We start from the raw sequence: 26,154 nt of genomic DNA, 5'->3' as shown, positions 1-26,154 counted from the left end.
TTAAAGGTCAAGTCTCACCCTGGAGTGAAGTCAAGCAAGTAGTTTAGTTTGACTCAGATGCTGAAAATCTTGGTGTTTCTATGTGTTATACCTGAGAAAACAATGTTACCTTTGATAAATTAAATTAAAACAAAATGAGGTAGATAATTCAATTCGGAGTAATAAAACCAGGGGGCAAATTTGATAGACTGTATAGCGATGAAAATAAACATTTATCTAAAGGTGATTACAGCAGAGTTGGCTAACGCTGGTTGCTAATAAAGTAATTTTCTTCTCACTTTCCCTTGGGATTTAATTCATGTATCCAAATATAATGAAAATGCCCAATGAATCGACTTTTCTGGAGTTTTTGTCTACATGATGCCGGTACGATTGGTTTTAGAGGTATAGTGAAAATTATGAAAAGCATATTTTCAAGATATGCAGTGTCGTGGGTGACAGATCTTGCTTCTTGGCTAAAGAAGAGGTAAAAGAGATCTAGTTGCTACTGGGAGGACACCATGTTGCCTACACAGTACAGAGAAAGCAGAAAGAGCGTGTGCCACAGTTATTCTCCCAAAGTGATATTGATGAAAATGTATTTTGCTGCTGGAATTTGGCTGTCGACTGACCTCATGCACTGGGCCACTTTTGCCCAACTTTGAAAGTGTTTGTGTGAGAAGGGAGCTACTCTCCTCCCATTCAGCTGTGCATCCTGTCTCGGCTTCTGCTGGTTTTCAATCCCAGTGGTCCTTCTGGGGTTGGGATGATGGAGGGTACACAGCTGCTTGCCACCAGGAAGCAAATGTCTGTAGCTACTGGAATATGAGCAGCCAAAGGAGCTCTGAACCAGAGCAATTTTGTTTCAGTGACACACAGTCATGTCTGGCAGTGGTGTGCTAGTAGATGTTTCACGATCAGCTCTCTGTGGGGCACAAGGCCTGATTTACAGCATTTGCTGATTTTCATGGTATAAACACTCCCACCGTGGCTGATTTCCAGCTACCAACATGACGCCCCAGATCATGAAATTGGGAAGGATAGTGCCCCATTGGCTTCCTCTAGCAGGTATGGGCCCATCTCTGACAGCAACTGCACGATGCCAAAGCCTCCTTGGAAGCCACACCTGTCTCCATTCTAGTCTCCAAGGAAACTTTGAAACTAGAAAAGACTAAGCCAGGTCAATTGTTTTCTAACTGAGGAGCTAAGAGTTAATAAGACATCTTTTCAAATAAATATGCAGATACTTGTCTGCCTTTAAAAATTGGGACTGCCTAGAAGTAAAAACCAATAAACTGTTTTCACTTCCTTCCTGTTGGACCACATCCTTCCTTCTACACCTCCAAAGTTAGGATGTAAAGAGCTGGAAGGAGAGAATGAGCCATCTGATTCCATTGTTCCCCATGCTTTCCACCCTGGAGGAATCACTTAGAATGGAGGATTGAAAAATAACTGCTCTGGGCTGGGTGCGGTGGCTCACGCCTGTAATCCCAGCACTGTGGGAGGCCGAGGCAGGCAGGTCACGAGGTCAGGAGATCCAGACCATCCTGGCTAACACGGTGTAACCCCGTTTCTATTAAAAATACAAAAAATTAGCCGGGCGTGGTGGTGGGCGCCTGTAGTCCCAGCTACTTGGGAGGCTGAGGCAGGAGAATGGTGTGAACCCGGGAGGTGGAGGTTGTGGTGAGCCAAGATCACACCACTGCGCTCCAGCCTGGGTGACAGAGCAAGACTCCATCTCAAAAAAAAAATAAAAAAGAAGAAAAGAAAAAAGAACTGCTGTGAGTATTCGCAAGTCAATTAGAAATGGCAGACAAAGAAGAGATGGCCAGAAAGCAAGGGTGGCTCTCCTTGGTTTTTATTAAATCAAGTCAGGACTGCTAACAGATTGGCATATGTATTATAGGTGCAGTATTCCGTAAAAATTTCACTGTCTTTAATCGCTTGAACCCGGAAGGCAGAGGTTGTGGTGAGCCGAGATTGCACCATTGCACTCCAGCCTGGGCAACAAGAGTGAAACTCCCATCTCAGAAAAAAAAAAGAAATTCACTGTCTCATCATTAGCACAGGGCAATTTCTTGATAACTTTGAACAGCCTGTACTTTCTGTTAATAGGTTTACAGAAACTAAGGAAATGGAGGTGCCAGGACAATGGAACCCAGTGACTTAAAATCAAGGCAAAAATCCCTGCTCAGGCCAGTTCTTGCCCATCCATCTCCCAGGACATGCCAGACAAGATACATAAGACAAGGTGAAACACTTCCTGTAAATTCAGGTCACAAACGGGGAGGGGGGGGACTAACCAGTCACCTTCCTCCTGCCTTTACTGAGCTCCAACAATTAGGACTTGTAAATCAGAAAAAGGTGACCTCCCAGTCAAACTTGAAAGAACCTAATACATGTAGGACCAGCCTATTTAAACCATTTTCATGCTAAGATTGTCTGCACACACAAACATTCGCTTTTAGGGGGAAGGAGAGGACAAAAGTTGAATCCAATTGACCATTTCTAAGACAACTGGTCAGCAGCAATTGGACAGCCACTAGTTGTGAAACATTTTCCCTCAGGCACAGAGCCCAAGAGTCCCAGCTGGGCACAATGTCGTTAGTACCAGCTGAATAATATTTGGGTTGAAGCAGCCATCACTACCCTGTGGAGACGAGGTGCCATGTTAGATCCGGGCCAAATGACCACTGCCAGCCTCCCTTTCAGAAGGGACATGGCTGAAATGTCCCCTGGAGACTGTCACTTTTCTTCAGCATGGAATAGTGCCCAGTGGTCAGCAGGCAGGTGGACACCATGCTCCCCACCTACCATCAGCTCTCTGCATCCTTGACAGTGACAGAACTGAGTGTCATCCCCCAGGGAGCCTCAGGTGAGTCCAGGAGCTCAAAGGAGCTTCTTAGAAAGAAAGGCCAGCACACGGCCCACAGTCATCCTTTGGTGACAAATAGTGAGTGTCCAATGTCTGCCCTTGAGGAACCAGGAAGCAGGCTCTGGAGCCCCTACAAGCCAGGGAACCAGGATCACTGGGTGTGCCAGGGACTGGCAGCTGGTGGTGTCCACCCAGGGGCCCCCACGCCCTCCCTCCCTTCTTCTCACCGCTGCCTCATTCTAAACCCTTCAGCAGGAGCGTGGTCCTTCACTCAGACACCGGCAGAATGTTCTGGCTGTGAGAGTCGCCCGTGAGGCCGGAGGAGTGGATGGAGCGTCTGTGCAGGAGCCTGTTCAGAATCTCCTTGCAGCTTTTGCGGTACTGGTGTCGCAGTAAGGAGTACACAAAGGGGTCGGACGCGGCCTTGCTGTAGGCCAAGCACTTGGACAGCACCCCCCAGTGGGAGCCGATGGGCACGGTGGAGAAGAGCTCCACTAGCCTGCAGAGAGACAGGGAAGCTGTTAATGAGGACACAGCTAGGCACCGCCTGGAGTGGCCATGGACCAGGGCCTGTCTGTGCCCTGTGGACCACAATTTCCCAGCCCAACCCTCAATTTATCTGAGACTGCCTCTTCAAATAACAATGATAACAGTTTACACCAATAACGATGATGATAGTGAACATTTTCCAGGCTGTATTTTATTCTACACACTGTGCTAAGCACTTTCCATAGGTGATTTTGCTGAGCCCTGGGAGATATGACCATCTCTGTTTTACATGCAAGGAAACAGATGTCCCAGAAGGTTAAATATTTTGCCCAAGGTCACATGGCCAGTAATTGTAAAGGCAGGATTTAAACCCAGGTCTGTCTGACTCTGAAATCCAAGCTGCAGCGAGAACCCAGCTATTAGCTAATAGCTGGCTGTTCTGGCTTTGGCGCCAGCTCTGCTGCTGACTTGTCATGTGGCCCTGGGCACCTCTGTTTACTCCTTGGACCTGTATGTCTCATGTGAAAAACAAAAAGGTGGGACAATATCGTGTCAATGATCTTTTCACTAGAAGAGTCTGGTCCCATTGTTGGCTTCCAATCCTGGCTTTGTCTTCCTAAGGAGGTTGCATGGGAGGAAGGGCTGAGAACAATTGTGAAAACATGTTGCAAAGCTCAAAGTATGTCATGCACAGGAAACAATGCTGGCCACGAAGTCCTGTTCCCTGGGTTGGGATCCTGGTGGTCTTCGACGATAGCCGCCATCAGGGGATCCTAAAGGGACCCTCATTCTTTGGGGGAGGGGCAGGGAAAGACACAGCCCATGTATCTTGGAGTCCTCTCGGTACCATCAGACAGCTCCATGCGAGGGTGCTAATACCATGTTATGAGCTTAGGGAAAGCCTTCAACAGAATTCTACCCTCCACCCAAATCAGGCCATTTACTCTCTCAAGTGTGTCCAGCACCCTTGGCCATATTTGGACATTATCCAGCATTAACATGAAATAGAAAAGACCCACAGAGCTGGGAGAGAGTCTGGAGATCACATATCACTCTCTCCACCCGTCGTCATATGAAAAAAATTGAGGCCCAGAGATGGAAAGGGATTGCCAGACATCACACAGCAAGTCAGTGGCCATGGAAGCTGCAGCACCTATACTCCCCTCTGACTGGGGGTCTAGTACCGGTATTCTACCTAGAGTGCCTGCAGATAGAAGGTGGTGGTGGCTCTCAGCTTGGGGAACTGCCCAGGTGAGGACCCAGGTACAGAAAGAACTGAGCTGGAGCTGGAACTCAGTGCTGCTATCTTCAGTTGTTTATGCTTAAGCCTTCTTTGGGCTGTAGAGCTGGCAAAGAGGAGGAGGAGGAAGCTTGTGGACCACGATCCTCCACAGAAATGCCCCTTTCTGGAACAGGCTCTCAAGGAGTCCACTCTGAGGCCCCTCTAGTTGGCATTCTATTTTCAGCACCACTGTCTACCTTTGCCCTCTGACCCTGTGGGGGACTGTGGCTATGTCTCCTCTCATATGCTTGGGAGCCTGAATGGGGAAATGGAGCTGTGAACATTTAGGAAATCTGTACTTTTAAGAAATCTATTTTGAGAAGTGGTGAATTCAAAGGGACAAAAACAAAAACAAACCTGAATTTAGAATTCACACCTAATAATAATAATGAAATAGCTGAATGCCAACACATTGTTACTATGCGGTGCCAAATTGCTTTTCCAAAATGTCTATAGTTTTTTATACATTTGCTAAATTCAGGCTTAGCATTTTGGCTTTCCCAAAAGGATTTACTAAAAGAACCAGATATCATCAAACCGTCCAGCAAGATCGAAACTGTTATTTGCAGGCTCTGTAGATTTCACAGAATAAAATTATTCAGGACAATCTAAAATTTCACCATTTAGATAATAAAGAGGTAAAATCTATTGCATTTGCTTCTCAGAGATTTCATGGCAAGTCTGAACTCTCCACCTGGCTCGGATATCATAATTCCCAGTTGAATGTCTCCTCTGGGCCAAGCACTTGTGTGTACAATCTCTAACTGTACAATTATCCAGCAGAATGAGAATCATTATTCCCATTTTACAGGTGAGGAAATCGAGGCTCAGAGAGGTGAGCAGCAAGTCAGGGTCTCCTGCATGGGAAGCCCGGCTCCATCTAACTGCAGTCCAAGTCCTGGCTAGTGGCCATGCCAAGATGTGAATCTCAGCATTGCAGATGTGACAAAGGAAACTCTGGGGTCCCTTCTGGCTCCAAGAACCCCTTTTCCATGAGGTCACTATATGCTGTCTGGAACTTTTGTCCCTTTCCCCTCCTCACTGTGCACAATGACAGTTTCTGCTTTGAAAAGTCAATGTCTGGCCTTTGTCAGGGCCTCCAAGCAGAGAGATGCTTTGGCTGAATACCAGCCTGGACGCTGCTGCCAGTGGCCACTGGCGGGGGGTAGCTGGAATGCCCCCTCCAGGCTCGTCTGTGGCTGGCTGAGCTGCTTTCTCATGGCCCCATGCAGGTGGCTCCCTGTGCCTGCCATGGCTGTCTGCTGGCTATGATCCACACTAGCTCCAACAGCCCCCAGCTCCTTTTGTTGATGAGAAGAGGCAAGGGTTTCCATATTGCCACAACGACTTCTTTCTAATTCCAGATCTGGGCAGCCTTCTGGATAAGCACCAGATCCCTTCCAGATGACCTTTTAGAGAGGGACTATTCAGCCCATGTTTTCCTGCCAGATCTAGCTCTGCTCACCCCTTCGTGGTGCCCTTCCTCCCAGGAAAGGGGCGTTATGATTCTGACCAGTCACATGTCACTAGTGGGCAGGGTCACAGTGTGCTAAAGGGAGCCTCTCCTCCTCCATGTGGTCAGATTGTTTAATGCCTTTCCCTCTCCCTCCTTCCCCTCCGCAGTCAAAGTGAGTGGATGGTCTCAGGACGGGACGTGGGAGGGAGGCAGCTCGCCGAGCAGAAGTCTCTAGTGTAAGGCCCTGTCTCCTGATTAGTTCTGGCCGAGAGTCCTGCAGTGAGGGGTTATTGGGCTCAGGTGTTGACAGAGCAGGACTTGGCTTCCTTTTGTCATGGCCCCTCTTACGGGTTGAATTGCGTCTCCCCCAAAAATTCACATGTTGAAGTCCTAACCCCTAGTGTCGGAATGTGATCTTATTTAGAAATAAGATTGTTTCAGATACAAATCAGGTCATGATGGAGTAAGGCGGGCCCCTAATTCTGTACTATTGGTGTTCCCGTAAAGGCAGAAACTTGGACAGAGACGCACATGCAGGGTGAGCGCCATGTGAACAGGAAGGCAGAGATCAGGGTGAGACATCTGCAAGCCAAGGAACCCAAAGATGGTCAGCAAACCACTAGGAGCTCGGGGAATGGGTGGAGTGAGCTCTTCTTCACAGCCCTCGGAAGGAACCAACACCTTGATGTTGGACCTCGGGCCCTAGGAACTGTGAGAGGTCTTTCTGTGTTAGAGCCACTCGGTTTGTGGTACTCTGTTACAGCAGCCCTAGCAAACCAAGACGCCCCCTGAAGAACCCCATGGGGAGCAGGGGAGGCTGTGTGGTTGTGTGGTTGTTCTGGGGACCCCTGGCTATAACAGCATCCACCAGCCCCGCCCCACTCCTAGAGCCCATGTATGCCAAGGTCAACCCTGGAGATCTGACAAAGATTAGCAGCCCCAGGAGCAGGGTGCCGCCCCTTGCCACCCACGAGAAGGCAGGACCTGTCCCCATAAACGTCATTGCCTGCCACCTCCCCCGACCTTCCACTGAGCAATAGATGACTTTCCATGTGCTCTCTGGAGCATGAGGCTCCATTCAGGGGGAAGCATTCATGCTTCTGTGCTCAAAAGGCACACGTGCCTGCCCTGACCCAGCTCCCCGGGAAAATCCCCTGGGGTGAGGTCCACACCCTTGGTCAGCAGATCAGGCAGGGGGAGGGGATGGAGCTGGAAAAGGGCCGGGATCCCCTCTTCCAAGCACATCAGGGGATTCTGACATAGGAGCCCAGCCCCTATGTAAGCCTGGGGTGTGTAGGTTTGGAGAGGATAGAAAGCACTGCAGGGCGCAGAGCTTGTTGATGAAAAGGAAGCAGAGCACAGAGATGTGTGTTTTTCTGACGTAGGGTGACACACAGAGCAGATACCCACAGATCTTGCCAGACCCCGAAACCCTGTGTGCCTGCACCCCTATGTTCTGATAGCTGTCTAGGGAAATATCCCATGGAGCCATGCCTCCTCTCTCAGTAATAACCCCCTCTGATGTGGGTCACTGGCATGTCTAAGCTGGCTGCCACAGTCCAGTAACAAACCCCTGTGATGTGGGTCACTGGCGCATCTGAGCTGGCTGCCACAGTCCAGGGCTGATGGAGACAGGAAGCTGCCCATCCTTGCTCCTCACCCATGGGGACCTCACACTCCCACCCAGCAGCTTAGGCAGTCCTGGTCCCAGGAGGGAGGAGGGAGGCATGTCTGCCAGAACTCCAAGGCCTTCTCTGAGCCTCTGGAGAGACCAGTGTCCTGATCTTGCTTCACAGTGGGAATCCCCAAGGGAAGCAAGTTCCAAAGTGAGAACAGGACCAATAACCCCTGTAGCCCCTGACCCAGCACCTCCTGTGGGCCCCCAGGGGCTCTGTGTCTCCTTAACTGCTTCACAGAGACCATCTCAGGACCCCAATATCACTCTCTCTGTGGTACAGAAGATGGAACCAAGGCAGAGAAGTGTCAAAGCTACATAGCCTGAACATGCAGGAACCAGGATTTGAAACGGGAAGGCGGGTGCCGGCAACCACGTGCCTTCCTGGTGCCAGGCTGCCCCACCGGCCTCCTTGACTCAGGTTCCTGTTCCTCAGTGTGATCAAGCCCTTGTACTTTCAAATCCTGAATTTTCAGTGACAAATTAGCACCCTCTATTTACACCTTCTATGCCACCATCATCTCTCCTCTCTTCTCTCTTCCTTTTTCCCTCTCTCACTCACACACACACATAAATGCAAATGCACACACACACATCCACATAAACACATGCACACACATACATACATACACATGTGTACACACACACACACACACATTGTATACTAAATGCAATACAACATGGGCCACAGAACATTCCCTGGACAACCAGCCCGGTGTCTTCCTAAGACTTCTGGAGAACTCAGCTTGCATATTTGAAGACCTGCATATTTGAAGTAATAAGCTGATGCTTTAAATTTTCATGAGACAGAATGGAGAAGTCATTTTATTAATAAAATATCAATCTTCGGGAATCCCCTACATATGAGACCCCTCTCCCATCTACACGTTTTCCTGAGTTTGAAAAGCCACAATAATGGTGCTGTCAGATTTTCAAGTGCCTCAAAGCCTGATTCCAATGATATATGACAACCACAATTATTTGTAAGCGTAGATCGCTGCGGAGAGCATAGCCTTACAAATGCTTCTAGACATGTGGATTTTAATTCAGAAAATATGTCATTTGAGCTTTTGGATGAGAACCTGTTGTGGATCTGCAGACCCTGCTCAAAGACTCTGGGAAAAGTCCTCTGTGACCTACGGCTTTGAGGACACAGAGCAGTGTGACTGTGACTTGGAGGTGTCAGACTTCTATTAAGAGTGAAGGTGCAGCTTTGCAAATATGTTTCCTACTGTGGCCTTGTGTGCCCCAGTACGCAAGTGCAGGCAGCTCTTTGGCTGGTAGAGTTGGATGTCCTGTCTTTCTAAGATGCCAACTGCATCCGCCAGTGGCTCTGGCTACTAGCGCTGATGGTCTCTTGGGAACTCCAGCTACACAAACTGCTGTCAGTGAGATGGGAGATGGGGGATGACTGCAGGAGAACCTACCAATTTTGCTAGAGAAACTCAATGCCTGCTTCACTCACAGGAGCTTGGAGGCCATCTGAGTTCATGCCATGGTACTTACGCGTGGGCCTACTGGAAATTGGGCCGAAAACATACACATGTGGCTTCTCTGTGTTTCCAGTGCCTGCCCCAGTCTTTGGAGTTGTGGCATGGCCTAAAGGCTGAGTTATAGCCAATTGGCCTGACACTGACCTTTAACTCTTGGCTCGGTCACTCACTACCCATATGTCCTTGAGAAACTCATCTCACCTCTCTGAACTTCTGTGAGACTAGGATTCTAGCACTTACCTTGTTAGAGCTGTCCCAGATGCAACAAGGTATGCGCTGATAGCCCCAGGTGCTTGGCAGGTGTTCGCTAAGTGACAGGTATGGTTATAAAGACTTCAAGCTCTCCAATAGAAAGCTTGATAACCTATAGGAACACTTGAATGGTTCTTTTAAACACTTGACCCAAGAATTATGCTTTCCTATCTGAGAAAGTTAACAGGCAAATGTGAATAGATAGGGTACAAAGAGAAGGGAATCCCCTGCCCAGCCAGTGGGATCTTCTCCATCAACTCAAAGGGGTGGCAGATGTTACAGCAGAATCCTCCTCTCTTCCTCAATATCCTGGCCTCCCAGCTCCCAGCATTTCCAGCCGCCATCTGACGTCAACCTATGCTCTTGACACATCTCCATTTATAAGGTACAAGGCAGGTGGAAGTGGCAAGGCTGACTGCCTAGATACAGTCACTGGGGAGTTGTGGGGAATATTAGTTTCTGTGCTGACAGCTCAATGAAGGGTGTGTATGACACATGAACAACTTGGTTTCAATCATCTCAGAAACTGCAGCATTCCACTTCTGAGTGGGTCATGCCTCAACGTGTCTGCCCACACACCTGTGGGAGGAAAGTAGGAACCGCTGCTTCTACTGAGAGGAGAAGCAGAGTGGTGCATTGTGAGGGGCTGGGCATAGGCGCTGGTTTCAGGCAGACCCACACTAGAACTGAGGCCGAGTCACTTGATGGAATTGGGGAAGGCTGGAACCTGACTGAGCCTCAGTTTCCTCATCTATAAAATGGGAATGTTAGCGCCAGGCACGGTGGCTCATGCCTGTAATCCCAGCACTTTGGGAGGCCAAGGCATGTGGATTACCTGAGGTCAGGAATTCAAGACCAGCCTGACCCACATGGTGAAACCTCCTCTCTACTAAAAATACCAAAATTAGCCCAGCCTGATGGTACACGCCTGCAGTTCCAGCTACTCGGGAGGCTGAGGCAGGAGAATCACTTGAACCAGGGAGGTGGAGGTTGCAGTGAGCTGAGATCGCACCATTGCACCCTAGCCTGGGCAACAAAGTGAGACTCTGTCTCAAACAAACAAACAAACAAACAAACCAAGAGAATGTTAACTAGATGCAGAGGGTATCAGGACAGCTCTGGTACAGCTTCAGGTACAAAGTGAGGACTTACAGGATTAAAAATGAAGGGACTTTCCTGAATTAGTTAAGGAGATAGAGCTTGTCCTTACTTTTCCTTTCTGAATTCCCCAGGATCAGCCTGTCACTGCCTCAGTGGGTTTTGATGTTTATTTCTATGGACAGTGAGGAGGCAGAGAACAATGAGGAGGTGCTGCATGCAAGGGAGACATCCTTCTGCCCAGGAGGCCCTGGAGCTGCCCAGTGGCATCTGCAGATGGGCTCAGGCTGCCCGGTTCCCCGAGTCTCTCTAACTAAATGACCCGTGCAGTGTCTTTCCTCTCTGAGCCTTGGTGCCCGCATCTGCAGAGTGGAGCTCACATAGCTCACCCAGTCCATCTCTTGGGGGCACTTTAGGGCCCAGGAGCATAACATCTGAGCAAACTGTGGAGTGCTGTGGAAGGCACAGCCATGCCAGATCCAGCTGAATCTGTTGCAGTAATATACTTCTTAGCTCAAACAAGCTCCACCCAAGGGCTGCCTCCTGGTCCCCATTCATCCCATCTAAGCCAGGAGCCCCCCGTCTCAGGGATCTGACCCAGAACAGGGTTCACACCTGCCACATCTTCTGTGTTGCCTATTTAGTGCTGGGGCTGCAGCTGAGCTCAATGCCCCTGAGCCGCCACCACCGAGCACCTGGCAGGTTGGAGGGATCTCAGGCGGCTGTTCTCAAGAGAGCCTAGGCTGGGCGCGGTGGCTCATGCCTGTAATCTCAGTACTTTGGGAGGCCGAGGGGGGCGATCACTTGAGGTTGGGCGTTCAAGATCAGCCTAACCAACATGGAGAAATCCCGTCTCTACTAAAAATACAAAATTAGCTGGGCGTGGTGGCACATGTCTGTAATTCCAGCTACTAGGGAGGTTTAGGTGGGAGAATGGCTTGAACCCAGGAGGTACAGGTTGTGATGAGTCAAGATTGCACCATTGCACTCCAGCCTGGGCAACAAGAGTGAAACTCCATCTCAAAAAAAATAAAAAATAAAGAAGAGAGAGAGCCTGTAGGAAGTGACTCCCTCCATATGGAGCTCCAGAACCGTCCAGCCATCCAGGACCTGTCCTTGGCTGTTTCCCCAGGCTTCTGCCTGCCCCAGGGCCGCAGTCCACGATTGCAGCTGCAGTGCAGTGGGCTGATGGGAGTCTAGGAGTGTGACTCACTCAGCAAGCCTTGGAAGATCTGCCTTGGGAGTGGGTAGAGGATCTTGGGGAAGGGGTTTAGGAGCACTCTCTGCATGCCATGAGCTTTAATGCCACAGCCACAGACCTACACAAGAAAGGAGGGGACAGCTGGGTCTGCAAAGACTCCCCAGAGGCCTCTGAGAGCCTGAGGGACGGGTAGAGAGCCCAATGAGGTTGGAAGTCCACTTCCACTGCCGACTAGATGCGTAGCTCCGGGCAATTATTCCAACACTCCCTGACCCCAGTCCTCACTTACTCCAGCAGTAAAATGGGTTGGGATGCAATAGACATGGCTATCAGCACACTGGCCATTAGAATCATCGGAGGTGCCTTAAAGTCACCCATGCTCAGCCCCACACCGAGGGAGTTTAACTGAACTGGTTCAGTGTGAGGTCCAGATATGAGTTTGGATGTAAAGCTCTCCAGGCAATTCTAAGGTAAAGCCAAGCTGGCAAACCCAAGAAAAACTTCAAGCATGCGTGCCTCTCCCAGCCATTCCTAGCACTTTCCCGCTAATCCCAGCCTGGCTTCAGAACTGCTTTCAACACAGTGCTCTGCTGGTCACCAGCAGTGGGTTCAAGTTGGTCTGCATGGTGCAACCAGCTCACCCTCCCTGCATGAGATGATAGCTTAGGGGATCCTTTGCCTCCAAAACCCATGGCTCTTGGTTCTCCACAAGGACTCATTTTCTATAAGAAGTTAAATCCTCAACTACATTTCAGAGGTGTGTCTTCAGCTTCTTCTGAGGCTGGTCATCTCTATAGTTGGAAATCGTCTTGAAAAGAACAGCAGAAAAATAAAAAATTGTGACTGGAAATGTCAGTGATCCAGATTCCAGCATGGATGATAAGTTCACACTGTGCTGAATGCTTTGCAGGATGATCTTGCTTATTCCTTACCATTGATTGGCTTCTCCTCACAAGCAATGTGTTTCTCAACCCTGACTCAAAGGAAGATGGAAGAGTTTGCATCAGGCTCCCTAGAGGTGGCTGTGAGATTAATCCTGTCCCCTCTGCACCCTGCCCAGCCTGGCAGTCCATATCCTGGCAGGGGAAGTAGAGCTCTGATGGGGTCCTGGCCGCGCCCATGCACAGCTGGGGTTCAGATGGCCCCTGGTGCAGTGAATATAAATTCACAAAGCCCATCTGATGTGCCTGGGGGGGACTTCCGGTCACCCTAAAGACTAAGCATCTGGTTGGACATTGTGGAAGCCATGTAGGGGTAGAGGGATTGGCAAGGTCAGGCGGCTCCAAGAGGGGTGTGATTGCAGGAGGACCCACCAGGAGGCTCTATTTGCCTTGCACTCCTCTCCCTGCTGCCTTGTTTCAGGGTCTGATGTCTCCTCCCTTCAGTCCTCCTGACCCCAAGGAGAAAGACACTGATTTGACTGCTCAGGAAACATTCCCAGATAAACCCTGACTTTGAGCAGGGCCCTGATGGGAGAGAAAGGTGGAGGAGGAAGTTCTGTGCATCCTCTTAGAGTGGATGACATGGAGGTCCTGGCCACTGAAGGATCATATGAGCAGCTCAAGGTCTAGGAGGAGGGGGGTGGAGAGCAGGCACCGGCACACCTCACACCCCAGACGTCCCTGACCACAGGCCAGCAAGGGCCAACAGAGAGAGAAGGCAGGCATGGGTGTCACCTGAAATGTTCTGCTAGTGAATAGAAACAGGTGCAATTAATTTTAATTACATGTTTTATTTAACTTTATCATTTCACTATGAATTCTATATAAAATTACGAGTTGTTATTTTAAATGTTTTTGCAGAGAAAGAGGTCTCACTATGTTGCCCCAACTGGTTTCAAACTCCTGGCCTCAAGTAATCCTCCCACCTTGGCCTCCCAAAGCCCTGGGATGACAGATGTCAGCTGTTGAACCTGGCCAAAAATGTATTAATTTCATGTATAGAGTGTGTCATGCTAAGTCTCAGAGCTCATGTGTTTTTAAACCTATAGCATATCTATTTGGACAGGCCATGTTTCAAGTGCCCTGTAGCCACCTGTTGCTGGTGGCCCCCGTGCTGGACAGCACAGCTCTAGACCTGGCTCGTGCTGTCCCTTCTCCCTGGACAGTCGCCCTGAACAGCCAGGCCCACTTCACAAGGCTTGTCCGTGAAGCCCCAGCCGTGAGAGCTCATTTCTGCCCCAGAACCTGTGGAGCTTGGGCCTTTCGCATGACACGGTGCTCCATCTGGGTTAGAGGACTACAAGGTCAATGTCCCCAAGAGAGGGGAACTCCTGGGGTCACACCAACCCATGCCTCCGCTGCAGGGATTCTTGTATGCTCCGCAAAAAAGGTGCTCTAGAGACGCACGGAACTGGAATGTGGGTGTGTGTGCTCATTTTAGGGGGTGTTCTTAGGATGGCTCCTCCACACACAAGAGAAAGCCAAGGCAAGAGCAGCCAGGGTGGTGGCAGTGGGGCCCGGCGGGGTTTTGCCAGAGACATATTTTGTACACATGAGGTTTCCTGGGCATTGCTTCTCTCCCAGGTAAGTTGCTGCTCATCCCCATGGAGGATGAACTGTTCTGTGAATGTTTTTAAAACCCGAGATGCATCAAATCCATTTGGAGGGAGCATATTGAGTTGTAATCTATCATCCATTTTACTGAAACATTACTTCCTGGGCACTGTGAGAGAGAACCCGGCTGTAATTTTTTTTTTTAATGGAAAATGTTGTTGGGAAATGAAATTAAGCCGGAGAAAAGTCCAATAGTTTGAAGTCGGAGCCGTGTCACCTATCCTCTGAGGGTTCCCATTCACCTCAGTAACCCACGGCTGCCCGTCCTCTGCAACCTAAGAGGAGGGGCTCTGTGTGCCCTCCCTGTCTGATGCACCTTCCCTAACTGGATCAGATCCCCTCTTGCTGCAGCAGCCAGTCCGGGGCAGGGGCACTGTGGATGGTGCTGTAAGTGCCAGAAGGAAGGACAGTGAAGACCACAGATATCCTCAGCAGGCATGTGCCGCATGTCCATGGTCCCTGTCCTTAGATCCTCACAACACTGCACTCTCTTCTGGAGGCCCAAAGAGGCCACATCACTGGCCCAAAGTCACACAGCAGGATGTGGGGGAGCTGGGGTTTGGGCTCTGGGGAGGCACACTCCAGAGTCATGCTGCTAAGTCCTCTCCTATGCCTCCCTTGGGGAGCAACAGAAATCCTTTCTCCTCTGTTGCCATGCCTAGGCTTTGTGTCTTATGGAAATCCCTGAATGATGTAAGCTCTGGCTTCCTGGCTGGATGTGGTGGGTCTAGACTAGTGGTTCTCAACCAGGGGTGATTCTGGTCTCCAGGGAGCATTTGGTGATGTCTGAAGACATTTTTAGTTATCAAAATTTAGAGGGACCTGGGAAGGTACCCCTGCCTCACTAGGAGGTGCTACTGGCATCCAGTGGGTAGAGGTCAGGGATGCTGCTGAACACCCCATGATGCCCAGGACAGCCCTGGCATCAAAGAAGTATCTGGCATAGAATGTCAGTGGTGCTGAGGTCTAGTGAACATTTCTAGAAAGAAGAACCAATAGTTCTGCTCCGGTCAGACCCATCCAGAGACCTGCAGACAGGTCTTGGCCCCACGTTCAAAGCAAGACACAGGCTAACTAGATCTCCCCTAGAGAAAGCAGCATGCCACAGGAGACAGGGGAAGGCACCACAGAGTTGTCTATCTGGGGAAAAGAAGAGGGGAGCTGGTCTCCAGGAAGTCAGGCCCAGTGTCTGCAATCCACAGAGGTTCCTGGGAGTAGAGGACAGCCTCCTGGATGGCAGAAAGAAGAACTGGGAGCAGCAGTAGAGGCCAGAGCAAATCATGCTTTAGCTCAGTGTAAGGACAAATGGGAGGAAACAGGGGTGAACTGTCCACAGGGCCCCCTCTTCACTGGGGCGTGCAAGATGCTGAATGATGGTGAGGCATGGGGGACCCCGTGTGGTTCCTGCAACTGAGGATGCTGGGGGCTGCTGGCAGCTGGGATCTGTTCTTTTCCTGGGTCTCTCTCTCTCTCTCTCTCTCTCTCTCACACACACACACACACACACACACACTCTCTCTCTCTCTCTCTCTCTCTCTCACACACACACACACACCCTGCACAGATTCTGCTTCCCAGATTCAATGAAAGCTTCCATATCCACCTTCTAATAACCATCAAAGTTCCTTTTCTATTGTCAACTTCTCAACTAGTTAACCCCCTTTAGATGCAAAGTTGTGGAGTTTTTATTTTCCCTCCAGTGCACAACACTGATTGGGTAATACATATTTTCCTTCTTTCTGGCTAACACATATGGGGAGTGCTGCAGCTAGAGCAAGCTGGCTTGGGAGACGCACAGCCCAAGGCTAGTGTATTGCAACCTTGGCTGGCTGGAGGATCTGGAGATATGGGAGAGTACACGAAAAGCCTCACAGCACCTGGCCTAACAGTGGAAGAGCCCCTGAGCCATAGGACAGGTATGCCCACCTGGCTGGACACAGAGCATACTACCTGCTCCTTGTGCAGGTGGCAGGTACCTTGCTGTTGACCTGGGTGTTCGGGCTGGGGATGCCTGGGGGTTGGGCTGTCTTGCATTCAGTGGCAGTGAATCAGGATGTGGGGAGCTGGGGTTTGGGGAAGATGATGCTTCCCTCTGTCTTCTCTCACCTTCTCCTCTTTAGGGCCTCCTGGGGGTTGGAAGCCTGGGATAAAGGGTTTAATTATGTGATTTAGAAATCGAGTGGGAGAGAGTCTTTCACACCCTTTGGGTTCTGAGTTGAATCCAAAAGAATTCGAGGGTGGAGAGGAAAAGCGTGCAGCCTCCTGTTCACTAAATCTGGCAAGTTCACTCTTGTACCTCACAACACACCCTGCAGAAGAACATGTGACCAAGAAAGGCTGCCACTGCTAAAGGCCACTGGGCCCTGCCTTGCTCTTCAAAGTCCCACCACACACCTGCCAATCAGGCTTACCTGGTGATCACATAGGGTGCGAAGCACACAAGGAAGGTCCCTATGAAGGTGCTGATCTTCTTGGTGGCTCGCTGTCGCCTCCGCTTCTGCTCCTCCAGACAGCGTTCCCGCACACTGCAGGTGAGAGAGGAGAGAAGGTGAACTACAGGGCACCCTTGCTAGGTCAGGCTGAGGCACTAGTTACTAACACAGGCAGCAGTCTCTAGTGTGAGAACTTGACTATGGAGTCGGAAAGACCCAGGGTCAATTCTTGGCTGTAGATATTTTGGGCAAGCAGTATGACATTGCTAAACCTCAAGGTCCTCGTGTATAAAATAATAATATGCATCATATATTTTAGTGTATTACACATAATGTAATAAGATGCTACAAGAGGCTGTTTTGAGAATTAAATGCATAAAGCACAGAGATGCATGGAATGCATTCCATGTGTAAAGCACACAAAGCCACCGGCACAGTGCCCAAGTCAGTACAAAGAAACGTTAAACATTACCTCTTATTATTGCTGATATAATTCACTGACCATCTGCTATGGGCTGGCTCCAGAGTGCCCCACTCTCTAAGTAGTATCTCGAATTATTGTCTTTACCACAATCAATCCTGGCAGATGTGTTTTATCTGCAAGGCAACTTTTTACCTGCCCTGGTTTACAGTGAAAACCGTGAGCTTGGCTAGGCGCGGTGGCTCACACCTGTAATTCCAGCACTTTGGGAGGCCGAGGCAGGTGGATCACCTGAGGTCAGGAGTTCGAGACCAGCCTGGCCAACACGGTGAAACCTTGTCTCTACCAAAAATACAAAAATTAGCAGGGCGTGGTGGTGGGCTCCTGTAATCCCAGCTACTTGGGAGGCTGAGACAGGGGAATTACTTGAACCCAGGAGGCAGAAGTTGCAGTGAGCTGAGACTGTGTCATTGCACTTCACCTGGGCAAGAACAGCGAAAGTTTGTCGAAGAAGAAGAAGAAGAAGAAGAAGAAGAAGAAGAAGAAGAAGAAGAAGAAGAAGAAGAAGAAGAAGAGGAGGAGGAGGAAGAGGAGGAGGGGGAGGAGGAGGAGGGAAGAAGAAGAGGAAGAAGAGGAAGAAGAGGAAGAGGAAGAAGAAGAAGAAGAAGGAGAAGAAGGAGAAGAAGAAGAAGGAGAAGAAGAAGAAGGGGAGGAGGAGGAGGAAGAGGAAGGAGGAGGAGGAGGGAAGAAGAAGAAGAAGAGGAGGAGGAGGAGAAGAAGAAGAAGAAGGAGGAGGAGGAGGAGGAGGAGAAGGAGGAGGAGGAAGAAGAAGAGGAGGAGAAGGAGGAGGAGGAGGAGGAAGAAGAAGAAGAAGAACAAGAAAGAAGGAAGAAGAAGAAGGAGGAGGAGGAGGAGAAAGCATGAGCTCTGTGAGGCCAAATGATTTGCTTACATGGAGGCAGGATTTGAACCCATGTGCGTGACTCAAATCTTTTTCACCTGGGGCAGCCTGGACTCCAGTCATACAGTTTGTGGCATGAGGCTTCCTTTCCTCCACATCTTCAACCCTACTTCTTCCATCCACAGCCTCACCTCTCCCTGGAGCTACAGACACCACATGATGGGGTCATTGAAGGAGGAGTCATTTGGTTCCTCCAGGGACCAAGCTTGAAGAATCTAAGACACTCCCAAGTCCCCAAGGAATCAGGGACATAGCTTCAAAGATGGAATTAAGAGCCACCTATGCCTCTAACTGTAACCCTGTTTCTGCTCCACTCTGCTGTGGGACCTTTCCAGAGGATCAAAAATGAACAGGAAAGAAGACTGTGGACACAGTTGCCCAGGAAGTGAAGATAACTTAGCAGTGCCAGGCCTGAGTTGCAGTGGTCTGGCTCCAAAAATAGGCCAGTCTGTTCAAAAAATGCAAGCAGTGGAGAGAATATTCATGAGCCAGGTTCATGTACATCGCTAATGCCAGGGCAGCCTTCCCTGCCTGCCAGGAGACTCATGATTTTGATACTTAATCAAAACTACTCTTAACTATATTTCCTATCACAGATGGACAATTTCATATTAGTTTAGACTGAAGCCTCCTAAAATTCTTCAAAGACTTTTTCCCCCTGACTTCTGCATTTCCAGGAATTTAAAGAGTTAAGAACCGGAGTCGGGCTTGGTACAAACAGATTTTGTCCTGGCTGAAAATGTATTACTCATGACTAATATTACTAATTAATTTCTAGAAATTAATATTAATTAACCCACATTTCTTGAGTCTATAATATGTGTGCCATACTAGAAACTGTGATGGGAGATTATTCATTTATTTAAAACTCACAACATGTATGTGAGTGAGGGATTGATATCATCACGGTCCCCATTTTTCAGATGGGAAGATATAAACCATAGAAGAGTTAAGTAACTGGCCCAAGATCACACAGTTGGAAAATGGTGGCTGTAGGGTGACCAATTGTTCCAGTTGATGTGGTACTGTTCCTGAACAGTTTGCAGGAGACTATCCAAGTTTTAAAAGGGAAAGGCCTAGATCTGAGAATCCCTCCTCTACCTCAGGCAAACCAGGATGGTTGGTCACTCTAGGTGATGGCAGGACCTGAACCCAGACCTTCTGACTCTGGGGCCATGTGCACCACCTCCAAAACCACAGAGCTCCCCCACTGCAGAAGTTCTCTTCCTGCCCCATGCATTCGACAGAAACAGCTGTAACCAGAAACTGTGTCAAAGGTGTAGTAAGAATGAATCGAGTCAGGAGGTCTGAGGCGGAGATCTGATGCTCGTGCTGGCTCTGTGACCCTCTCTGGGCCTCCAGGGACCTGGTGGACATGGTTTCCTAACCTTAATGACACCGGGCCTGCCGTGGAGCACAAAGGGTGTCTACACAGTGGGTACTGTGCCTGGGGCCGACATCCACATGGGCCTGGTCATGCCTCTGCTCTGGGACAGACCAGCTAGATCCCACAGTCATGTATAGTATGAAAGGTCAGCTCATCCACGCACCCCAGATCACAGATGGGGAAACTGAGGCTCAAAAGAGAGAGTGATTTTTCCACTCAGGGAGTGCAGTTCATGTGGGGCTAGCACCCAGTCACTGACTCCTAGTCCGGTGCTCCTAGTCGGGAGCCACATCACTCCTTTCCTGAAATCTTTTGAAAGAAAATGATAAATCCATCTCCTCTGTTTGGGGCTCTCCTGCTTTCCAGGTGAGAACAGGGAGGTGGCAAGAGGTGAGCAAGGCACAGCAGCCCCCAGGCTCTGAGGGAAACATCACGGCCCTCTTGCTTCTTATTGTGATTATTATTTAAGCACAGTATGAGAACAGCTCATCCGCTCCCAAAACAACATCACTTTGCGCTTGCTGTCATTTTTTTCCCCCTCCATAGCTTTGCAAAACTGAGCTCCTTGAAATCTTGCAGCCCTGTGAGCTGTTATTTTACTTATCCTCAGATGAGAACACTGAGGACTGGGAAGTTTACAACACGCCCAAGTTTACACAGCAAGTTCAGGACAGAGGCAGGCCTCCTCCCAGGTCTCCTGAGTGGTTCTGGGTTGACTCCCTGAGACCCCACTGCCTGCCATAGAATCACTGAGAGGTGGGCATTCTCAAACATCCCAGGGCCTGGTGGTGATACCCGGGGTCCTCAGACCTGCAGGCAGGATCTGTGGTGCAGAGGGTGTGAGACTCAAAGCTCTCCCAAGGCAACCCAGTCAGGTACATTCAGCCAGAGTGCGAGCATGTGTGTCGGTGTGGCTGAGTGGGGGAGAGGGGAGGTCCCGAGGCTGTGACACAACAGTTTCCTTGAGACCAAAGGAGACAGGCCCTCCAGCATTGTGACATGTGGGGTTGAAGAGATGTTCCCCAGTGGCTCCAGTCCTAGGGCAGAGGGGATGGCACCTTTCGGGAATATCTGAAAAGTCAATCAACGAGGTGATCTCAGCTAAAACCTTCCATCCACAGACACCTCCCTGCTCTCCACAAGAGGCCTGGGTCCTGAAAGATCCCTAGACCACTGGAGTCCAGCTAGAGCCCACGCTCTGAGTATTTGGGGAGTGACTCAGATTGGTTTTTCTGGCTTTTAAGGCAAGGGAACAAGCTGACTAACGGAGGGCAAGAGCCCTGAGTTTGGGGTCAGAACACCGGCATAAGCAGTCTGGCCGTCAAATCCAGCAAGAAGGACCCCTGCCCTGGTCCCTGCACATTAAGAGTCCCACATCCCTCCCCATATGATAAAGAGTTCATAGGGGTAAGTGGATGTGCCTACCCACAGCCCCCACCTCCTATTTCAAACCAAGCTCTAAATGCCTAAGACATGGAATTCTTTGCCCAAATGCCCTCATCCTGCCTGCAAGATGTGTGTGGGCATCTCCCCTGGTCCCATCCTCCTGAGGGTAGACTGTGCCACCTGTGTGCCCAGCTAGACGCCTGAGAGGTGGTATTTGTGAGCAACACACGTGCATGGAATGTGGGTGTGCAACCTGCAATGTGCACCTGTGCAAGGGAGGCCCCTCGTGGTACTGGGTAGAGCTGGGGTGGTAGGCAAGACAGGTGGGCCAGCTCGGCTCTCCCAGCACACATGAGGCTGATCCCCAAGGAGCCTGAGAATTCTAAATGTGAACCCAGCCTTGCCGGTCATTATAAAGGTATATTCACCAAGGCAGGAGGGCAGAACACGTTTCATGTAACAGTTTGTAAGCTTAATGTAGAACGTCTAAGTCTATATGCACAGCTGGTGAGCTTCCATTTGCACTATTTGCTCCATCCATAACTCTTAGGGGCAGACCTGATTGTGAGTCTTAGCTTGAGACACTTTCTAGATTTGTTGAATTAGGAGAGTGCTTCTCTTCTCCTTGAAAATTGGGTCTCTCATTTTCTCATCTATAAAGTCTAGGGCACAGTGTAGTTTCTGTCTGCTGAGCCACAATTCTGACACCCTCTAGAGTCAGCTACTCAGCCAACATCTGCAGACTTTGCTCACAGGACACGGAGGACATGCTGGGGGACCCAGCAGAGCCTGGGGGAGCCTCACAGGAAGCTCCAGTTAGGTTTGGCACTGCTTCCCTTTTGAGACCTCATCATCAACATTCTGTTTCTGTTAAATCACTAAGCCAAGCCAGTGAGTCAGGGAAAAGCAAGGTCCCTGCAACCACGCCCTGGGGCCCACCTGCTCTGCCATGTCGGGGCTGCCTCTAACTAGTCCCCAGCTGTGGTTTGGGAGAAGTGAATGCTGCTCATTCAGGTGGAGCACCAGGTGTCTAACAAACATTAGAAACTCCAAACTTCTTCAGAAATGTAACTGAAGAAATCAACACAGAAAGGCAGGAGTAGGGAATGCTTCCCAGGGCCAGGGTCCCAGACTGAATTAAGAAGAGAGGGTCCTGGGTATTTTGGAGGTGGTTGAAGCAAAGGGGTGAGGACTGCTCCTTATCATACCAAACATCCTGCAGGTAGAGCGGACACCACCAGGGAGCTTCCTGACAAAGACAAACGCCACCCTGGGTCCTCAAAACAGATCCTTTGTAATTAAGTCCCAGGAGGCTATCAGTGTGGAGGCTGACAAAACTTCCAGTGAACAAAGCCTCCAGCTTCTGCCCTGGCTGTCCAGAGGGAGAAGCCGGCTCCCGCTGCCCAAGACCAGCACTCCCAGGTCCTATAGGCTCTCAGCACGGAATGGCCCCAGGAGGCTTACTCCCTGAGACTGGTGGTGCCCGGGGCAGCCCCTGAGCTAGCTCTGTACTTGCTCATTTGTAGGGAGGAAGAGTTTAGTGCTGCCAAGATAGAAGCTGGTGGACTGGCTGTCAGGGTCTCTTGCGGACTGACCATCCCCTCCTGTGTTGTCCCTTCCACATGCTTGGTGGAGATCAGCCCTTCAGAGAAGGACAAGTTGTCTTCACTGAAGGGGCAGTGCTATCAGGTCCGCCACTATTCCATGAGCTCAGGGAGCATTAGACCGGGGGGCCTGTTGGCACTGGCCGATGGCAACCCCGGCTCCAGAAGTCTTTCCTCTCTCCAACAAGACTGGGCTTGGAGGGTCCCGGGGTGCTGGGAGCAGGGGCTCCTCAAAGCGGCCTGGGGCTAAGAAGAGATCAGGGTCCTCCCAGAGGAGTGGAGGGGAGATCAAAGGGGAGCAGAGTAGCTGCCTCCACTCCTGAGACCCCAGGACTCTCTCTGCAGTGTCTGGCCTGGCATCAGCCAGGGGGATTTGCAGGAGTGGAGCTGGCCCTACATCCCAAATAGGCTGAACAGGAACCACGGCCCCTCCTCTTCTAGAAGTTGGAGGAAGAGTGGGAATGCAGTTTGTACTGCTCTAAATAAGAACTGGTTCCACTCCCAGCCTAACCCTCCTCCGCTGTTAGACTCATGGTGAGAGGGCCCGCTCTAGGAGTCTTCAGTCTCGGGAGTTAAATGACATTGCCCTACATCTTCTAAGAGCAGTCCCAGCCCAAGTGCTAAGGATGCACCCTCTAAGGAAGACCCTCTCAGCCCCGAGTCATGGAAAGGGCAATAGCTCTGCAATCGTGGCTGCAAATATTTCCTTGAAGGACACTGAACCATGCAGAGACATGTGCTGTGAGAGCCAGTGTATGTCTTTGTGGCAGAATGCACGCATGCCACTCTTGTAAACCTGTGTACACATGGCCAGCTGTCTGGTACATATACAGTTTATGTGTGAACACATGAGATTGTGTGTGGAGCTCCCACATTTACATGTCCTGGTATCTATGAGCACTCAGTCACTCACATGTACATTCTGTTCCTGAATCTGTGGGGATTCTGTGGCTGGACGATTGGTCCAGTGTGCAATCAGGAATGGCTGTGCTCAAGGGGACAATGAACACGTGCACACTTGCCCTTCAATGTGCCAGCACCGTGAAGGTCAAGGACTGCTTGTTACTGCTCTCATGCAGGAAATACTCAGAATGCTCAGCCTGATACCTCCAGTCTGTCCCCTTTAATCTTGGTGTGGAACATATCCAACAGAGGATACAGCTTCCTCTGCCCCGAGGTTCCCCTGGGTTCCCAGGTTCTCTCATATGGAGGGCCCTTGCTGGCCCTGTCGGAGCTCTCTGCCTGCCTCACCTGCCATACCATCTGGACCCCAGCACCCCCTTATCTAGGGTCCCAAGACACAGAGGGGGAGCCTGCCTTCCCCTGGGACAACAGGATGTAAAATAGCAGAGTCTAGACGCTGCCAGCTGTTTCCCTCCTCGATTTCCTATTCTCCTGGGGAAAGCCGAGGTGAGCTCAGGACAGCGCAGCTAAGAGTTCCCTCCTTCTCTCTCTGACAGACTCCTGCGGATGGCAGGGGTTGCCAGAGGGTACCCATGCTTGCCCAGCTCCATCTGCCCTCCTGAGAGCAGCAGCCAATGTGAGGACAGAGGTAGGGGCAGATTCAGCCCCAGGAGCCTTGGGGTAACACTCCTTCTGCAGGAGCCTCTAGGCACCAAGTCAGGCAGACACTGGACAATGCTCTCCGGGGAGGGCAGGAAGAGCCCCCGCCCCACCCCTCAGGGCCCACCACAGGGAAGGATGCAGCTCGAGTCCATCAGAATTCACACACACACACACACACACACACACACACACACACACAAACACACACAGAGTCGGGAGACAGAGGCGGCGCCACACACCCGAGAAGGGAAAGACTCAGAGAAGCGACACACTTGGGTCTGAGGAGCTCTTAAGGAGCTCCCTAAGCCTGGAGGCTGCCCTCTCAGGACCAGAATCAAACACTTTGAAGGTCTTTAACGGGAACAAAGACCACGGACTTCCCATGTGCCATTTAAAGTGAAAGCTACAAACACAGAAAATGAGCATGAAGAAACCCAACAGAGTTCTGACTGTCTGTGATTCTTACCCTGATGCTTCGAAAAACGATGTATAGATGGGCTCACCCACGTTTTTTGTGGCCCTGGTTTGCTGATACTCTAAGCACCTCCTTAAGCCCCACAGCTGGGCCGCTCTCCCCACCCTCGTGTTCTCAGAAGAAACAGAGGCTGAGTGGAAAAGAGCCCTTGGGGCTAGGGACCTCCCACTCCCACCAAGATACGGCGCGGCTGTTCCCAGAGCCCTAGCGGGGCACGGCTCACCTGGGGTGCAGGTCCACGAGCAGCACGAGCGTCTGCATGGTGATCACGTCGATGCGCTTGCAATGGAAGCGGGCCACCTTGAGCACCTTGAGGTACGTGCAGCAGAGCACGACGAAGGAGAGCAGGAAGCTGAGAGCGTGGAAGGCGCCAGTGAAGACGGCGAAGCGCAGGCGCTCGTCCGGCCGCCGGCTGCACAGCGTGCACGAGGCGTACAGCTGGTGGAAGCCGAGCCAGGACAGGGCGAGCGCAGTGGCTGGGAAGGTGAGCGCGTGCAGCCACGTGTAGGCCACCATGAGCGCCGCGTCGCGGAGGCGCATCTTGGCCCGGTAGCTCAGCGGGAAGACCACGGCCACCCAGCGGTCGATGCTGAGTGCGGCCATGCTGAGCATGGAGTTGGCCGCCAGGAAGGTGTCGAGGAAGGCAGCCAGGCGGCACAGGCGGTCGCCTGCTGGCTGCCGCTGCGCCACGACGCCGGCCAGCGTGAGCGGCATGTTGACCACGGTGCACAGCAGGTTCCCGCACGTGAGGTTCAGGGTGAAGAGCGCCGGCGCCTGGCGGCGGATGTCCGCGCTGTGCAGCAGGCAGAGCAGCACCAGCGCGTTGGACAGCAGCGAGACGCCCATCGTGCCCACCAGCAGCCCCACCAGGCCCGCGTCCCACGAGTTCATGGTGCGCGCCCCCCGCCGGCGCTCAGGGCCCGCAACCCGGCGCCGCCATAGCGCAGCCCGCGGCCGGCTCAGCCCCTCGGCGCCGCCGCCGCCCGGCGACCCCCGGCCCCAGCCGCCATGGCTCCCCGGAGGGCGAGCGGCCACCCTGGAGCCTCGGGCAGCCTCCCGAGCAGGCGTCTGGGCGCGCAGCCACCCCGGAGCCCCGCGCCGCCTCCTGGGCAGGCACCTGGCGCGCAGCAGTGAACCCCGGCCCCACTCGCTGCACCTCTGGGCCAGCGACTGAGCGCGCGGCCGAACCCGAAGCCTTTAGTGCCCCGGGATCCTGGGTTGCAGGCACCTGCGCCCCCGCTCCGCCTCTGCCTCTGCTTCCTCCCGCTCTCACCCCATCCCCGCGAGCTCTGTCTGCTTTCCGCTCCGCGCACCCTCCCGCTCTCTTGCTTTCTCTCTTCCTCCCTCTCTGCTCTCTCACTCGCGCTCTCTCTCTGCTCTCCCCTCCACCTCTCTCCCTCTTCCCGCCCCCCGCGCTGTTCTCTCCGTCTGTCTCTCCCACCCCCAATTTTCTCCCCCCTCTCGTTCTTCCCCCTCCTCTTCTCTCTGTCTCTGGAATCTGGCTGCTTCTATCACAGAAATCCCCACTGGTGCACACACAGACACACTCGCGCACACACACTCACAC

The 26,154-nt window shown here is 51.4% G+C and overlaps 1 protein-coding gene across 1 annotated transcript; it reads right to left on the bottom strand.

Annotated features, from left to right (window-relative positions):
* Positions 1 to 1,828: 1,828 nt before the first annotated feature.
* Positions 1,829 to 25,514, bottom strand: GPR26 (G protein-coupled receptor 26). The gene is made up of 3 exons (XM_025397554.1): positions 24,811 to 25,514; positions 16,767 to 16,880; positions 1,829 to 3,353 (listed from the first exon to the last, which is right to left on the bottom strand). Exons 1-3 carry the CDS (start codon positions 25,476 to 25,478, stop codon positions 3,122 to 3,124), a joined length of 1,014 nt encoding a protein of 337 aa, XP_025253339.1. The 5' UTR covers positions 25,479 to 25,514; the 3' UTR covers positions 1,829 to 3,121.
* Positions 25,515 to 26,154: the final 640 nt, after the last annotated feature.

The sequence above is a fragment of the Theropithecus gelada genome, chromosome 9 (genome assembly GCF_003255815.1).
Source record: "Theropithecus gelada isolate Dixy chromosome 9, Tgel_1.0, whole genome shotgun sequence".
Lineage (NCBI taxonomy): Eukaryota > Metazoa > Chordata > Mammalia > Primates > Cercopithecidae > Theropithecus > Theropithecus gelada.
Note: the sequence above shows the minus strand (reverse complement) of the source record. Positions and strands in the feature narration are given on the sequence as shown.